At 40.5% G+C, this 17,897-nt stretch overlaps 1 protein-coding gene across 2 annotated transcripts in view; it reads right to left on the reverse strand.

The window, feature by feature from the left end:
- Positions 1-17,897, reverse strand: part of snx9b (sorting nexin 9b) — a 25,983-nt gene continuing 8,086 nt past the window's right edge. For both annotated transcript variants that reach the window (XM_033648693.2, XM_033648696.2), the window contains 14 exons: positions 16,161-16,323; positions 10,135-10,273; positions 9,071-9,155; positions 8,754-8,879; positions 8,531-8,648; positions 8,305-8,435; positions 8,112-8,215; positions 6,679-6,782; positions 6,429-6,506; positions 6,143-6,219; positions 4,143-4,232; positions 2,654-2,768; positions 2,470-2,561; positions 1-2,349 (listed from right to left, as the gene is read on the reverse strand). In XM_033648693.2, the coding sequence (XP_033504584.1) occupies positions 2,302-2,349; positions 2,470-2,561; positions 2,654-2,768; positions 4,143-4,232; positions 6,143-6,219; positions 6,429-6,506; positions 6,679-6,782; positions 8,112-8,215; positions 8,305-8,435; positions 8,531-8,648; positions 8,754-8,879; positions 9,071-9,155; positions 10,135-10,273; positions 16,161-16,323 (1,470 nt within the window). In that variant the 3' untranslated portion in view covers positions 1-2,301. The remainder of the gene's footprint in view (positions 2,350-2,469; positions 2,562-2,653; positions 2,769-4,142; positions 4,233-6,142; positions 6,220-6,428; positions 6,507-6,678; positions 6,783-8,111; positions 8,216-8,304; positions 8,436-8,530; positions 8,649-8,753; positions 8,880-9,070; positions 9,156-10,134; positions 10,274-16,160; positions 16,324-17,897) is intronic.

The following is a 17,897-nucleotide window of genomic DNA, read 5'->3' on the forward strand; positions in this document are numbered from 1 at the left end:
TGAGTACAAATCATTGTTTAATAAATCAAACAGAATTTTTGCTCCTCTTTGAGTTACACTGTATTGCAAATACTCCTATACATAAAATAGTATCTCAATGACAAGCACCTGATAGGTCAGATAGAATATATATATTTATATATATATATATATATATGTATATTTCATGTATCAAGTGATAAGAAAAAGAGTGAACAAGATTAGAGACTGATTGAAAACTGGGTGGTGAAAAGCAAAACTGCATACATGACATCATCCATGGCTCCGTCCTAAACTCTTCTCAAAGTACAGAACCTTACAGCTAATGCTGCTGTTACACCTTCATATAAAACACCGTAATCTGGACAAAACAAAAAGGACAAACACTTTTCAGGAAAACTGAGAGAGAGAAGGAGGGAGTGACTAATTGAACCCAAACTCCAGTATCATTTATCCAACATTGTCACCTCTCCTGAAATGTAAACTGCAGTGTCATGGTACGCAGGCTAGGGGGGAGCAACTCAGTCAACCATTTCTATTTTCCTCAAAGGGGCAAGACAGGAAGGAGGTGGAGCTTCCTGTTAGCTTTTGAGGAAGTGCAGGATGAAGGGGGGGGCTAGGGACTGCCAGCAGTGGACATACAGAGGACACACTTTGCCTTTGACGACTCCTCCAACACTTGGATTCATGAAGTGATTGCTCCACTGCTTTTAACGAAGATGTTAGGGCTTTGTCAAATGTTAAAGGTCGGTTGCTAACAAGTGGCTAAACACAGCTTTACAGCCCCCTTCTGCTGACGTTGAAGTCATACGGCCGTAATGTAGCTCCTTTATAGTTAATTAAATATTCCTTTTTTTTCTTTTATAAATTATTTGTGAGGATTATCTTGCTGAACAAAAAATGTTAGGTGTCCTAAATGTTTGTTTTCCACGGAGTTTATTTTCAGCAATAATCCAAAATCCAATGGAAAAATCACATCGGCTTTTTGACGAGGGAACCAGGGCGACGCTAACTTCCATGTTGGCCTTCAAAAAAATGTCATCCTTGCAGCCCTCTATGGGGAGCGGGTCCTTGCCCAGAAGGGACAAACCAAACATTTGCACTCGATGGGGCTGTTTGCGTTTTCACGTTAGCCTTCATAGTTAGCAGCCCTTCTATGACGAGTGGAACAACGTCGGAAAAATGCTGACTTTTAGCGTGAAACTGCTTCATTCTATGTTTCCACTGGTTTAAATCACCAGATCTGTTTGTGTAGGAGAGGAAGAGACCTCTGCAAATAATCCTGCTCCCACTAAAAACCTCCCGAACATCTGGATCTTAAGTCATCAGAGAAAAGGTGAGCGCACATTAGCAGGTGCTGGGCTGGCAGCCTGTCTGTGACAAGCCAAACTAGATCAGAAAAACACCAATTTGTAGCATAACACTGCTTGATTTAGTGATTTTACTAGTTTTTATCACCTGATTAGTTTGTTTTGGAGAGGAAGAGAAGTCTGTGGATAATTCGGCTCGCTGTAGAAACCTCCTGAACAATGATCACTGAAGGAATACTATCCGGGAGCTCAGCTCGGCACACAGGAGAGTTTCAGCTAGTTGTGATCGGCAAGTAAATCCTACACACTGCTCCTTTAACGGTACTAATAAGAGGCAACATAATTAAATATTGGTGAGAAAAAGAAAGTAAAGCTCTAATTTGTTGCCAGGTTGCATTCAGAAATCAGCCCCGCCTGCTACTGACAGACTGGAAGATGGCTTTGGTTTTTCGGTGTCACTACAGCACTGTGCAGACAACGTGTGAATCCTTTCCTTCACCATTCAACATGGAAAATGAAAAACTGCAGAGTATTGCTTTGAAATATGTAGATATAACATGAGCACAGGCACGTTGGCAGCTATAGCTGTACAAAACTTGCATCGCATTAGAGAAACTCTGGGATTTCACTCATGCATTTTAGCAATTCATGACGTTTACTTCCTGTGTCACAAGCTGCAGACCGTGGGCAGGGGAAATGGTGTGCTTAACAAGTGTGTCTTGTTCTGTTGTCATTGCAGGCCCTAAAATAAAAAAGTGTCGAAGCCTTTTCAGCTGCTGCACATTGTCATTAACTGTTCAGAGACTATTGAGAGCGGCGGGTGAAAGTTACACCATGAGCTCGGACTGTTGGCACGAGCAGTACAGGAAGGGATGAGGTAAGAGCGAGAGAAAGAGAGAAGTGAAATTTAAATTAAAGGGAGGGAAAAGAATGCAGTGTAAGCATAATATTTTGGATGTAGAGCTGGTTTAACTCCTCTTGTCTTGTAGTGCGAGACTGAAGGCCGTTGCTTTCACATTGTAGTGAACTGACTGTGTGCTTGTCTCAGCTTTGCAGCAATCTGGAGATTCAGAAGGAGAAAAACTCACATGAGCACTGAGCAACTCTCCCCAGGTAATTAGGCAACTACTGCTACTGCCTCCAATTCACTGTGATAGATGGTTGATAAAAATGCCTTTACCGTCTCGTAAAACTTGACTTGCTCCTCCAAGTACAACTGCATGACCCTGTTGTAGTCATAGATACGGTTGCTATGGAAGTGGTTCATCTCAGCTGTGGGAGATAACAGAGGGTAAAAGCACTTGAATCAGATATCACATTACGATAAACTTGATTGCTTGAATGTTTTTAAGTGAGCGTGTTACCTTGCAATGCGTATGACATGGTGCTGACTCGTTTGGCCATGGTGACTTTGTCCTGAGGGGTAATTTTACTGGTGGCCACCAGCTTGTCAGCCTCCTTCACCTTGTCTATGGCTGCCTGCAGGAATTAAAAATAAGCAAACAACAAGACAAGAGTCTTCAGTGACAAAAGATCATTTAAGTCATCTGCATCCAGATATAGAGAAGGAATTTAAAGTCCCCCTCCACTCTGTTTATGTTCCCTAAAATGTCTGACCTTGACTTTACATACTTGTATCTGTGCAAAGTTTGTCACTAGAGAGGAGTTTTCACATTCCTCTACTGAAGGGGGAGCTGTCTTGACCTCTAGCACAGAACAGACTTGTCAATACAGAGAGCAGAGTTAGCATTAGCATAGTCAAAGTGGTACAGTCTTCAGATGTAAACAAGATCCAGAAGCTTCCTTCCACTATCTACCAATCCGCATCATAGCAGATATTTTTACATGTTTCACAAAACTAACGTGGTGTCAGCTAACCTATTCTTAGCCACTGCCAGTTAGCCTACAAGCTAATAAAAAACACAATTTTGGTGCACAACAGACTCCTCATCTGAGTCTGATTGAGGCACACACGTGGCTGAATCCCCTCATGTTTACTCTAAAGCCCACGACACACCAAACCCACTTCAAAGAACTAGCAGCCACAAAAGCCAACTGTTCTGTCGCCTCACATTGCCTGTGTTTCAGCCAAAAAGTTGCACATGAACACACCACAAAGACTACAGCCAACGGCCAACCAGCATGCGCATTTTGCCCCTGCATAAGAGGAAGCAACTCTCCACACCAGCAGACGGTGGTAGTCTGTAATCTTCACAGGGAATAGGAAAACCGGAAGACCGTCTTGACGCTAGTTAGCCAGTTAGCACATTAACAACACAATCCGATGTTGAAAGAACAGAGCGTATTTACAATAAACAATAACACACAAAGCATCACGAAAGATTTCTGCTAAGAGGTCAACAGCTAAAGAAAAACAATTTTACCTTCTGTAAAAAGTTTGTTTTGAACTCACACCCTATTGACTTAAGCTGTTTGTTTACGTTCCTCACTTCCATTTCTCTTCTTGTGCTCTGAGTTAAAATGCTGGAAAAAAAGCCCTCAAAGTCCAATGGTGCAGGACCCACTGGGGCTACTAGGGAGAGCAACAGACGCTAGCCATCTTGATGCACACTGCTCTGTCATGGGTCAACCGGTCACTGGTCTAGCCCTCGTAGTGCTGTTCGAGCAGTGGGGAAAGCAGAGAGCGAAACCTACCAAGACTGGATCTGCTTGTGGTAAAACCATGTTAAACAAAACATTAATCATAGCAGAGTATTTTTTCACACTTGAACATGTGTCTGGAGGGGGACTTCGAGAACAGGTGGTGTAACTGGCTCGGGCTGCAGAACCAGTTACACCTTGAGTTTAAGGTATATAAATAATAAACCTCTGTGTAACTATTTCCCAAAGTACCTTATGGACTCCAATGGTGTCTGGAAAGCATCCGAGAAGACCTTTATATTCATTGTTGGTCTCCATGACGAAGTGAAGGTCTTTTCTGGGCTGTAGAGGAAGCAAAGATAGATGGACAGGGACAAAAACATATAAATGTTAAGGTAATGTCAAAAACAGGAAATAACACACAGATTTGATGTGATAAGAAAGAACAAAGGGAGGCATTACATCACATCACAGGAGTAACTTCCCAACAGCCTAACTGCCTATAAAAAGGCTCTAGCCAAAAAAAACAAAAAAAGGATTCAAGTTTCTAACAGTGCACATTCTCCTTGCGGACCACAGGTTCAGCTAAGGCAATTATAGTTAGCAGATATCTCTCCATATCCTGCAGTACATCTGGCTATATATATATGAAATTCAACATCTACATTATTGCCTTGTCCTTGAATGCATTAAGGGAAAGCTGTCTGCAGCCTTAATGCAACAGATACACTACACTGATTTACACTCTTATGATTGGCTCTTATGATGAATCCATACCCAGACTATCAAAGCACTCTTATCGCTAAGCTAAAGCCAACAGTTTCTACAGTCGTGCTGATAAAGAATGTCTGGGGCATCACAAGCTTACCAGATGAATCCTCCCTCTGGACGCTGCTGGGACATCAAAAAAGGCCCAAATTTGATTTTATTACACATCACACTAATCAGACTACAGAGAACGATCAGACAAGCCACAAATTGGACGTCAAAACAAGCTTTAGGAAATACTAGAGATAATTTTGCCTGTGGCTTCCTCCTTTACAAATATAGACTTCACGAACAGGACGTTGGGTTAAAGGTGTCATTAGAACATCAGAACTAGGATGTAAACACTGACGGCAAGCAGGAAATGTTCATGGACATTGTGAGATATTATTATTGAGTGAGTGAATGCTAAACAATGTCGCTGATAAATGGGTCTAAAATAGACTAAAAGACTTTTGAGGATACAAAGACCTTTACATATATTTCCTATTACCTGAAGAGCTATGTATCAGACAAGATTGTTTTGGTGTGAGTTGCCGAGTGTTGGAGACATCAGCCGTAAAAATATATTTAAAAAAACTCAACAGCAATGTCTCTTTCCAGAAATCATGACCCCTTTACTCAAGATAATCCACAGACCTTGTTGCGAGCAGTTTCATGTCATCGACCGTATACAAAGATGGACGATGCGTCTCAACTTACTCCCAATGTACAAAACTGAAGCCAAAAAAACCCAGAAACAGCCACTGCCATCTTGTGTTGGTGACATCATTTGGAGCCAGAGTCTGCGCCGCAAAGATCTCCGTGGTATGAAGTTCCCACCTATACACCCTTCCAACCAATTCCGAGCAGCACCACTGGTTGCAAGCCCACCAACTGGCACACACTGCTGTCAATCATGACGTAAAAACCCCTTTTTTAAAGCATCAAATAACTTATCAGAAACACTTAAACATACATTAATGTGATATGAACCACCTAAAATGACAGAAACCATCTTTATTTGCTGTGTGCTTTGAATTTTTAGTTTGGCCATGTCCCATCCGCTAACATGAAGGGGATGGGGTTTATGACCTATACCACAGCCAGCCACTGGGGGGAGATGTTCTGGTTTCAATTTCGGGAGCTGTCACATCGTCCATCTTCATATACAGTCTGTGTTTCATGCAGAAACTATTTTCTTTCAACCTAACTACACCAGCCAACCGTATCACAGTGCAGAAGGTAGAGTGCATCTACTCATGGACGAGAAGCTTGTGCTTATGATGGATGTAAACATTAATGGTGACCTTTCCTTCTGCGCAGTGATGCAGTAAGGCAGACATTTCTATGGTTGATATATCTCCAACAATCTGCAACTCTCCGCAAATTTTGGTGTGCTCTACTGCCTTGTTCATGAAGGAAAACAAGTGCGGTATATCCAACATGGCATTAACAGTAAAGGTTTGGGTACAAAATGCTTAAGATTTCCACATAGTAGCACCTACCTGCTCTGCCACCATCTGAGCAATCTCCTCATATGTCTTGCCTGCTGCTGTCATGGCATCAGTCAGGGTTGACTCGCCTACAGCAGAGAGGGCGTTAAAATGTCATCACCATGATTCTTAGAGGTATCTGTGTGCCAATTTGTTTCAAAACAAGACTTACACATAATGAAAGACCGCAGAGTAAATTGCATCTACTTCTGCTACTACTATTACGATGATTACATGTGTTGAAGTTTTGATGGTGTCACTTAAAATAACATTTAACATCATGTTTGTATTGTTGTACCTTGGTATCCACTGCTGGTGAAGACAGAGGAGAGGTTTTGGAAAGCTTTGCCGATTCTCTGGTACTCTTTAGGCAGAGCTGTGGAGGGGGAGAAATGAAACATAAATACACACCCACTGTGTGAATGATTTTGTCTTGAGTTGACATAATACACAACACAATGGATCATTCTTCAATGTAAACATTAATAACAGCACACAATGAAGGTGTGGCCTGTGCGTGGGAAAACATTTATTCAGCGTGTACGTACGGCCTGTGCATCTCTTCCAGTGCTCGTGGCCCACTGTGAGGATCTCCTTCACCCCGTCATCCATGGATTTGGTGAACCTGCTGAACTGCTCACATTTCTGCTCCCTGTGGACGAGGGGCACATTTTACATAAAATAAACCATAATCAAGTGCACGTACATTCAGCCACACAATTTAAAGTGGAGTCTGTGTATTTAATCTGATACACTTCTCATCAAAGTCAGTGAATATATTCTTCTTCCAACCCACAACAGAAAGTTGCTGATCTGGCTGGCAGGCAGTGGTGGCGGTCCAAGATCAGACTCCTGGTGTTGGGGTTTGCGTTAGCTGAATTTGAGTTGCTACAGCAACTAACTGAGAATTCCTGTCTTGACAACAACATCAGAAATAGAAACTAGAGCCCAGATTAGCTGCCTGGGGCAGCTTTTTTTTTTTCAGTTTTCAATGAGCGCGAAGCATTTTGCTCGCTGCTTTTGTCTTGCTAAACGTCTCGTGTTTTTCTGCTCTATGCGCCTTGTGTTTTTGCAGCAGCACCCTAAACATATCCATTTGAAAAACTTCAACTAAGAGCAAAATAAGCACCAGAAGATATTGGGAGTTTTATCCCATGTCCAATCACATGAACTGAGAGGTGGGCCTTCTGTGGTGGCGATGACATGTAGAAGCGTACATGGTTTGTGTGAAGCTCACATCAGCTCACTGTCATCCTCGCCTTGGGCAAGCTGCAAGATATAGCTGAACAAGCTGTCACTTCAACTTCTTTCTAATGTTTTACCAAACGTAATTAGGCCCATTAGACAATTGACAGCAGGTTTTTCACACTGGTCCAGACTCATCCTAAAATATGCCTCAAACTGACCATCATCCAAGTGAAGCTCTTGGACTTGCTGGGGGTACTCCCTATGACTTTTCCTCATGTACCTAACTGAATCTCCGTTACCCTGTGACCAACTTTCTATTCAGGAACAGTCTCGCACCTTCAATTAGGGCAAGACTAAATGCCCAATGCCACATTTTTATGCAGATAACTTCACATATTTGTGAAGTTCCTTCATTGCAAAGAGCACTCAGTCTAATCAGGGCCTTCTTCTGTTCGAAACACTGAAATAACATCAGAGATATTACTGTGAAAACTTGGTACAGCAGACCTCACATTCTTTTACTTGGAATTGCACGTATTTGCCTGTGTAACTTTACTTATTGAGGCTAACCTACCCTCAGGCAGGAGACTGTGAATTCCGCCATATTGCTCTTTTGGTCGGCTGGCTCATACAGTTGTTAATGTCGTTGCCTTGACAATGTTCGTCCATAAATTTGTGTGTTTGTTTGGGTTTTTAATATCGTAAAATCATAGACTCCACCTTTAACGTTGGTGCTTTTTGAGCCAGGTTTTTCTATTTGTAGCAATTTAGAGTAAAGTCTGATTATACTCACACTTCCACAAGATCCAGATCCGGAGCTTCAGGCTCTATTGTGGAGAAGATCATCACTCCCACTACCTCGTCCTTCTCTGCTTTTCTTTTCCCCATCTTCCAATCCTGTACCAATGAATGGCTCATTTTAATCACACAATAATAAAATCAGGACCTTGGGAGAGGGGAGAAGAAGTGGAGGAGGAATAGCCCACCTTCTCATCCTTGTGGTTGAGGAAAATCTGGAATACTTCGCTGCTGGAAACAACCGGGTGCCTGCACATCCTGGTCATCCAGCCCTGCAACCGCTCCATGCGCATTTTTATAAACTCTTCTTCAAACCGCCCTGTAACAGAGAGGGGGATGCACAGAAATGATTGTATCTATGTTGTCAGCCATGTTTGTCTTTTTTGTGTCTTGCTCACAGAGTGGGGCGCTTACCTGTCACCTGCTTGTCTGGTAAAGAGGGGATGGGGATGGCTGACCCAAATTTTTCTAGCAGCCTCTCATACAGCCAATCAAAGTGCTTGTATCTGTGATTGACTGCTCGGTTTGTGGTCTGCAAACCAATAACAAAGAGTTATAGACACATACAAACTTGAGGCAAATATTTATCATTGTTGTAGTTTACTGAATATGACAACAAAATGATGATGACACTTACATTCGGTGTGATTTGGTACTCGATGTAGCTCTTGAGGCCGTACATCTTCGAGCCTTTCTTGGGGTCAGCCACCACACAGTCCAGCTGTGTTTCTGGGTAAAACCACACTGGACCAACTTCTCCAACCTGAACATAAAACATAAGGTTCAGAAACCTGCTGTGCTGAATTTCATTGCACACAAACACAGATTCACACTGGCAAAAAGAAGTGTTTCTAGTGTTATGATACAGCATATTGTGTTTACCATTTATTTACCACTGATATAACAAGTAAAACACCTGATGATATTCTGTATGGACATTTAAAGATAACCTACATAGATTGGCAGCTTCTCTTTGCCTTTAGCGAGCTGCTTGCATAGGAGGTAGAGCTCTGGACCAGACTTGGAGAACCCAGGAAACCTGTTTAAAGAGATAGCCGTTTGATTAGTGATGGTCCTGACAAATCCCTTCAACTCTTTAACACTTTATTTACTAACTTACTTATTATCATTATTAATTGTTTTTTAAGGACAGAAACACTACACCTTAGATTAGGTTTAGGGATACGATTTAAGTAATCTTTCCTTCCTTTTTTTCTGATGTATGTTTTTTGATGTTTGTTATAGTAATGTCCCTTTTTTTACATTTATATTTTTGACATTTGGTTCGTAGCAATTTTTCACTTTAGTACAGGGATTTTTTTTTAATTCAAATGCATCTGTTCCTGCTCCACGTATGAGTGCCTGAAGTTCATCTTTTGTTCCCACGAAGTTCACCTAGTATCGCTTTGTAAATAAAAATATGCCAATGCTGTTTCCTGAGAGTGGTAAATGTCCAACCCACCAAACCATAGAGAATCCAGCGATAAGTTAGAGACTTTGAATTTGTAATGAAACGTAGAGATGCATGATACACTGAATAAAGGCTCTGTAAAACAGAGAAGGCTGCATGCATATACAATAAGTCACTATAATCAATCACAGACAGAAAAGGAGCTTCCACACGTTTTTTCTTAGTATTGAAAGTAAAACAACTTGTATTACTAAATTAAACCTGATCTTTACTTTGAGCCTCCTTACAGTTTTGATACTTTTTGATAGAGGCAGCTTTCAGGGGGCCTAAAAACACAATTATGTCAACAATAACTTCAAAATGTTTCACCATCATCAAAGGTTTCTAGTGAGTTTGTGATCTCAGGTTGCAGATCTGATCTACACTAAACGTATTACAAACCATCTGTATTAGTTAAAATCACAGTATGATTGCAATTTTCTTTTCAGACAGTAACGTGCTGTGTTGTACCCAGTGCTTGACACAGATTTTAGAACCATCAAAACTGTCTTTATAGAAAAATGAAGCAGCAGAACAAAGAAGTCAAAGCCTCGTCTTTGAGTCTCACTTGTTGAGGGAGATTTTCATTGAAGATGCATGAGCTCCTCCTCTCTGTATTGCTCCACCGTCTCCAGATTCTGACTCGGCGTAACCTCCAGTGGACTTCATGTCATCCCACTCATCATCCCACTCGTCATCCTCTGCTCCTGAGGGCAGATACATGCAGGCATGGTGGTGTTTAAAAATCACAGGCACAGAAAGTACATATTCTGAGTTCAGCAACCTTCGTGTACAACGTGTGAAAATGTCTGTTGGACAGAGAGATGACTACATATTAAAGTATCAGCCTGACTACCATTGTCTGGTCGAAAGGTAATATTGTAATGTGATTGGCATGTACAAATGCAGTTGTACTTGCTTGAGGACATGCAGGACAAATTATGTTTGGTTAAATGTGTTTAAGGGTTTAAACAACATTTCTTTTCTGCCTTAGCTCAAGTTTCTCATAAAAACAGAGCATTGATTGTGGTGCAAAATCATTTCTAGTATCTGAAACTACAGCTAAGTAAAATAAACAGCCAACATCTTGAAACTGATTCTCAATGAGAAACATTTTTCGATTTCTGTCCCTGAATGCAACTAAAAACAAAAGCCTACATAATTTGCATAGTGTGATTTTCGGAACAGTCGTGCACTCTAATATTAGGTTCAAAGCACACAGATGCAGTGTATAGGCTATAAAGCAAAAAGACCGTGTGAATTAGACACTGTGGTGCTAGGCAAATCTTAAGGTCTCAATTTGACCTCAAGCTGTTAGACAAAACATTCCCCACACACACACACACACAACAGGCAAGTCAGGAAATCATAAGTGCATTGCTTCAGCACATCTACACCCTGCAAACCTAGAATGCAAGCACCACATATCTGATCAAAACTGAGTTAAGGGAGTTGTTTTACCACATAAAGTATTACAATACTATAGATATAATTTCAGATGTAAGGTTTGCATAAATGCAAATCACAGCATTAGGTTAAAGTTAGGTAACAAGATAGCCTTAGCTAAAGCCAGATATAGACAGTGAAGGCAGCGTGGTTGCAATGTGGCCCGAGTGGTTGGAGGGCCCGCTCTCTCTAAAGCAGAGGAGAGGCCCTTGCGAGTGATTCAACTCACCACCTCAGATATACGCCTGTGTTCAAATAAGAACACACATTAAAATACAAATCTGTCACTGCTATGTATGCCCTTGAGAAGGCAAACATATTTCCGTCAATGTTTCTTTCCTTCTTTTGTGAAATAGTCAGTAGTCAATATAAACTATCAATAAAGTATTTTTAAAAAAAAAAAACATTCAATGAATAATTTCTTTTTTCATTTGGTATTTTTGTCATACAGATTTGCAGTGATGATTCAAGTCAACGTCTGCATTTGATCATGTGATGATACTGTACAATTTACAGTAGCTGTTTCGACACAAAATCTGGCACTAGAGCCCGCCATGATAGCGTGCAATGGGGCCCATCCTGACTACCATATGCCACTGGTTAAAGTTAATGTAGCTAGGGGAGAACAGGGCTGGTTGTCACATTAATTAGATCTCATTTCTTAGAGTGTACTGTTAAAAAAACATGTAGGTACCAAAATGTTCAGACTACTATTGCTACGGAAACACTAAACCCCTGCACTTGCCTGCAAAGGACTAAGGGCCTGTCCCAATACCCACACTTCCCCTAGAAATACCCACTTGAACTTGGTTGTGCACGTTCACGTTTAGGCTAGTGGTGTCCCAAAACAGAATTGACGTAGTGGAAGTGGTTTCCAACACTTAAAACCCGCCCTAGATTCCAAGGGAGTCCCGACCCACACTTTCAACGAAGTGGAGGATGAAATCTCCCAGACCACCTTGCGAAGTCAGCAACTTCGGCAAGTTTTGGAAAACAATTTGTTACTGTATGATCGGAATGTAGGCTACACAAACAACAGATGGTTGGACTAGCGTAAACTCATCAGCAACACAGCGTCAAAAATATTTAAACAAATTGACTAGCTCGAACAAAATCGATCAGAACTAGAAGATGTTGTAGGCGCCTCCTGTTTTCAGCATTTCTTCTCCGGTGATTCATCAGACGGAGAAGAATAAACATAGCACACGCCACAACACAAGCACTTTTTCAAACCTGAGTGACTACCAGTATCTTGCGTCGCTACTACGCGTGACATATGCCTGCACGTCAGCCATGCCGATTTGCATGAGGTGGTGTCTCATTTCTTAGGGAAAGATCTCTGCCCTAATATTTCTCACTTCCCTCATCAAGGGTTATCTCGCAAACAAGGGCACTCAATACCAGGTGGAGGATTTAAGGGGTAGAAATGGGATTGGGACTAAATGCCCAAACCCCCATTAAGAGAGACTCTCACTGCAGCTTATTCTGTTTTTTTTTTTCTGAAAATGTTGGCGTGCAGCCTCGTTCTGTGGACGATTAATGAGGTGCAGACTTCCATGTGTGTCACCGGCGATGAGGAAATACAGTGAGTGCTGAACGGAGCAGTGAGTGACAACAACCCCGCCCACATTTAAGGGTACATTTTGTGGTCGAAACGCTAGGGTCTAGGTACCATGTCTGAACGGTTACTTTTGGTTCCAAAGGTACTATACCGAAAGTGTTTGGTGGAAACAGGGCTGTAGCACGTGACAACCAACCCCAAGATAGAGATGGAGGTATTGTTTTGAACAGAATAAGCTTAAAGAGAATTAGGTCACTCCATTCATACCTTTATATTCAAAGCTTCCATTACACACTGAAAAGGAATCTATTAAGGATTCAGTTTTTTACGTGTTCAAATTTAAGTAAAAGTGTGACAACCAACCGTCCTCCCCCATTCTTTCCTACCTGTTTCATGTAACTGAAGAATCAATATTTTGACGATCAAACATCTTAGTAATTCAATTTGTTGTCAAATATAAAATGAGGGTGTAGCTAAACCAACAATTAATACCAGCTAAACTAACAGTCCCGCTAAAATATTACTAACCTAGTTTTACAGAGCTGTAATCAGCCAAACCAGCCTCAAATCTTTAAACCTCCTCTTGTCAACTTTATTCTGTCTTTCGTTTTTACTCTCAGTGTTCCTTTCAGGCAGATAAGCTGCGACTGTGACACATTATGAAACTCATCATCAAAACAAAAGCCTAAAAGGTGTCAAAAGTTTTCACACATTCTTGACAAATACATTGCATGTATCAGATGTAGAATATAAACCAGTCACACTCCACAGATCAGTCACAACTGGCACTTTGCCACATCAAAAATAAAGTTAATACAGTGTTAATATCAAAATACAAATGCCTCACACACATGCTTTAACGACTAAATCATTTCCTAAAACGATTTCCTCATGAGCACTTGTTGCCAGTCCACACACACAAAGCTTCCACCAGGCGATGCACGGGATACCTGTGTAATCGATAAGGTAAGGATACGGGTAGATGTCTTTGGCCAGAGAGAAAGAAAGGAAAAGTTTGTTAATTCCTCTCCTTGCCACTTATTCCCCCAGTTCTCTTTCTAAAATAACAACTGGGGAATTTAAAAAACAGGTCAAGTAATTTGTCCTTCTGAGTCATGAGTGAGGCTAACTTTTCCACAGCCTGGCAAAAACAGAGTCATGGCTTGATTGTGCTGTCCACATGCTGGAGCGTCTCTGTGGAAGCACTGGCCATAGAGAGGCAACTGAGCAGAACCACGTCTGGGAGTTAGTCACTCCAAATCTATGACGATCTCAGTGAAATGCTAATAATAAACACTTGATGATGCTACCTTAAGTCCCAGATTAGAGGGTTTATTGTATATTCATTGTATTTCACATAGTCTCATGTTACATGGAAGAACACGAAACAATATAAACAACATTCTTTCTTATGCTGTTCAAATATTCAACCCACTCTGGTACTAAAAGGAAGTTGATTTTAAGAACAGTTTGGCAGGACTTTTTGGCCTATATTTCAATCTGTGAAACACAGGTTGTATAATCTTCCTGGTGAACATGTTTGTTTCTTCAACATTAAAAATAAAGGAAAATAAAGTACATTGCAAAGTACTTAAATCATCTTCTGTCGTACGACACAGAAACTTCTCATAGTTCCAGATCTTACTCTTCTCAAACAGAGACCTTTTACCACGTCTGGAGAGCTGAATTGTGATTTAATTTATACATGAGTCTGTTCTATCATGATAATACAGAGCAAGCAGCCCAACAGAGAGCTGATCCTCACAACAGACTGGGCCGTTATAAATGTACAACAGAGAATCTAAGCGGGTTGCATGTGGAAGAAAATAAGAGACATATGTTTTTTTACTTTTAACAAGACACTGAATACTTAATACTGCAAAACAGAACACTACTTAGGTCACAGCATTGAAATATTTCATTGTGAAAACCACATATACAGATTTTTGTTCTGAATTCACCTCTATGAAATTAACCCTTTTTGCAGTTTTAATGATTGTGTTTAAATTGATCTAAAATAAGAACTAGAACAGCTGGAGCATTCGTTCTTTTTGCAGAGAGCTAAGGCTTCTGTCTTTTGTACCATGTCATTATTTTACCTTACTTTACCTTATGTACAGTGCTAATGTGGAATTTTGCTGTCATTATGCCAGTATTTCACTGTAATGGCCACAGGAGGTTGTTGTTTGCATAATCCTGTATACATCTGTCTAAAATAAAAACCATAACAGCTAGTTTATTCATTTTTTTTGCAGCAGCAGAAAGCCAATGCTTCTGTTTTCTGTGTCATCATGTTGTGCCATTAAGATGACATCATTTTGCGTTTCGTGTGGTGCAAAACCGCACAAATATGTGCTGTAACGCCAATAGAATGAATGATAAATCTATCATGATGTCTTTGCACTCTGCTCATAAAAATGAGTGCATCTCAAAAACTAAATAATGTACATAATTGGAGTATTGAGAAATATTTTGTAAATGTTTCTGCATTTAGAAATAATTAAGATTGATGTTTTGAGTTTATTTTGTAAAATCTAACGAAAAAACGTCCAATTTTTGTATTTTTTTTTTTTTTAAAATGGCACAATTTCAATTATTATAGTTTATTGAACTGCATAATCTTTTAGCTTAGGTTGTACAAATTTGAGGATATGAAGCATTTAAAGATACTCCAAGAAATGACATCGCAATTTTGTGCATGAAAGGTACTATATATAAATAAATAAAATTACCAGTGTAGGCACTGGTGGACCATTTGAGCTTAACGGGATCTTGATTGCGATTTCAAAAGCTGGATTTGAGTACATATTTTGTCAATGTTCAGATCCACAAATTTAAAGTTTCAGAATAAAACTAAATAAATACATAGATTCAGGTTGCTCAATGATCCAAAAATTAAATTAGAAAGATTTCAAATAGCAGCATGCAGGCTACCTAGGACAGGATAGGCTGGGTTCCCTGAGCAAATTGGGCAAACACATATGTTTCTTATTTGCTTCCATAATTATAGTGTAGTGTTACATGAGCTTGCTTATTATCACAATTTGATTATTTGATGAGTTAAGCTCACACCTCCAGACGACTCAACAGTAAGCCTCAGCTTTCCAGAACAGCCCCATCAACTGCAGCCATATGTTCGATCATGTTCCCACAATCACAGTTAAAAAAGCAAACTATCTGCAAACAGTACTCTAAACTGTCTGGCAAGATAACAGTGCCAAGAGCCAAGAACAGTGTGTGACCTTCCCATGCCTGCAACCACAATAAGATGATGCAGAGTCTCTGTAATCTCTGTTTTTGGCACCACGTTTTCTGAATCATTATGTCTGCTACTGTGGGAATCTTAGATTCAAATAACATATATCATCCTGGCAAGCACTGGTCAGCAAACAAACATAACAACTTAAATGGAAAGCAGAAGCACTTGAGAATGACATATGCAGCAAAGTCTTTATTTCCCAATTTAAATTGTCATGAGGTTTTGAATGATGACACGAGATCACAGGCAGCGATTTTACTGTACTGACACATGTTGTGTTTCTAAAATTAGGTCCAAACATAGCTGCATACTGAACAGCTGTTCTTACCTGGGCCCTGGTAAGCCTGCGGATGGCCCTGTGGTACAGTGCTCCAGGGGTCAGCAGCACTCTTCCCAGTCTGGGTGCCCTCTGGATTGGATGCCCAGTTGTTGCTGGAGCCCCCAGAGGGGTCTGCGTTCCACACCGACCAGGGATCATTACCGTTGCTCGCCTGGAAGACACAGAGAAATGTGAGGGTTGAAAGAATCACAGATCAAGTATGGAGACGGTAGAGAGAGAACACAGAGTCCAGTCTGGTTTGGAGTCTGTTTAATGAGAAGCTGACAGTAGTATTAAAACAACATGCTTTTTCAAACACACGATGCAGACCTGGCCTTTAACGGGGAACCTGTTAAGACAATCAACTTGTAAATGTTAACACATGCAGTAACTACAAATGTCAAACTAATACAAAATGCTGCATATTAAAAAACTTGCTTCCATTCCATGTTTTAACACACCTAAGAGCTGAAAATGCAGCTACATGCCGTGCTTGCAGGGCAGACATACTGTGTGCCCACTATTTACACTTGTAGGCATAGGCATGCAACAGTGTGTAGTATATGTGTCTCTTGTAGGATGCAGTTAGCTTAATGGACTACTTCACCCCCTCACATGACCATTTGTATATGAATGACTCACCCTTTGTTGTGTTGCATTCATGAAGTAGACGGTTTTTCTCGCATGCCTACACGGTGAACGAAGAATCCAAAAACTTCCCGATGAATTGGAGTAAAATGGGACCACATTTAACGACAGCAAAACTATATCAAAATATCTGTTTATAAAGTCTCTCACAACTCTTGCAGTATAATCCAAGTCTCATTCATCCAGTCATATGCTCAGTACTTCCAACTGACAGTCCTTTCCGACAGGGTACTGAATTAAAATGGAAACCTACATGTATATATGCTCTCTTCAAAGCCAGACTCCATTGACAGAAACAGTAATTTTACCTCACTGAACACAGGAGCTGCTGGTCTACTGCTGCCTCGTTTAGTTAGTTTGTGTTGTTGTGTGATTTGGGTGGTTTAAAGGGTTACTTCGGGTTCACCAAAGCCACACAAATACACAAACAAACTAACTGACTGCGGCAGCGGGAGACCAGCAGCTCTCATGTTCAGCAAGGTAAAAGTACTGTTTTTCTCAATGGAGTCTGGCTTTGAGGAGAGCATAGAGAAGTTTCACTTTAGTTTGATTGCCCATTGAAAACGGCTGTCTGTTTCGCAATATCAAGCATAAGAGTGGATGAATAAGGCTTGGATTATACTGCATGAGTTGTGTAAGAGTTTATAAACAGATGTGTTGATGTAGTTTTGCTGTTGTGAAACGTGGACCCCTATAATTTATGTTTGTGGATTCTTTGTTCACCATCAAGGCATGCAAGAAAAGTTTTCTTCACAAATTCAACATAATACAGGGCGAGTAATTGATACACTTCTGGTTATTGGGGGTTGAAGTATCCCTTCAACACCTGTTAAACAAGTACTGAGCTGCCTGAAGACATAACTAGTGCAGCATTACTTAAAAACACTGCATAATGTACACAGACATGCATGAAAGTACTGTGAATGAACGTGTAGTTTCACAGAAAAATGCTGTGTTTTTCATATTTAGCAGCACATTTCCTTGTACATAAATAGATATCATTTTATACAACGACAGTCAAAATGGCATTGAAAACATTTTAATGAGATTACTTATGAGATCTGATCATCATGGAGTAAATGTTTGTGCTCTTGTCTG

The sequence above is a fragment of the Epinephelus lanceolatus genome, chromosome 13, assembly GCF_041903045.1.
Source record: "Epinephelus lanceolatus isolate andai-2023 chromosome 13, ASM4190304v1, whole genome shotgun sequence".
NCBI lineage: Eukaryota > Metazoa > Chordata > Actinopteri > Perciformes > Serranidae > Epinephelus > Epinephelus lanceolatus.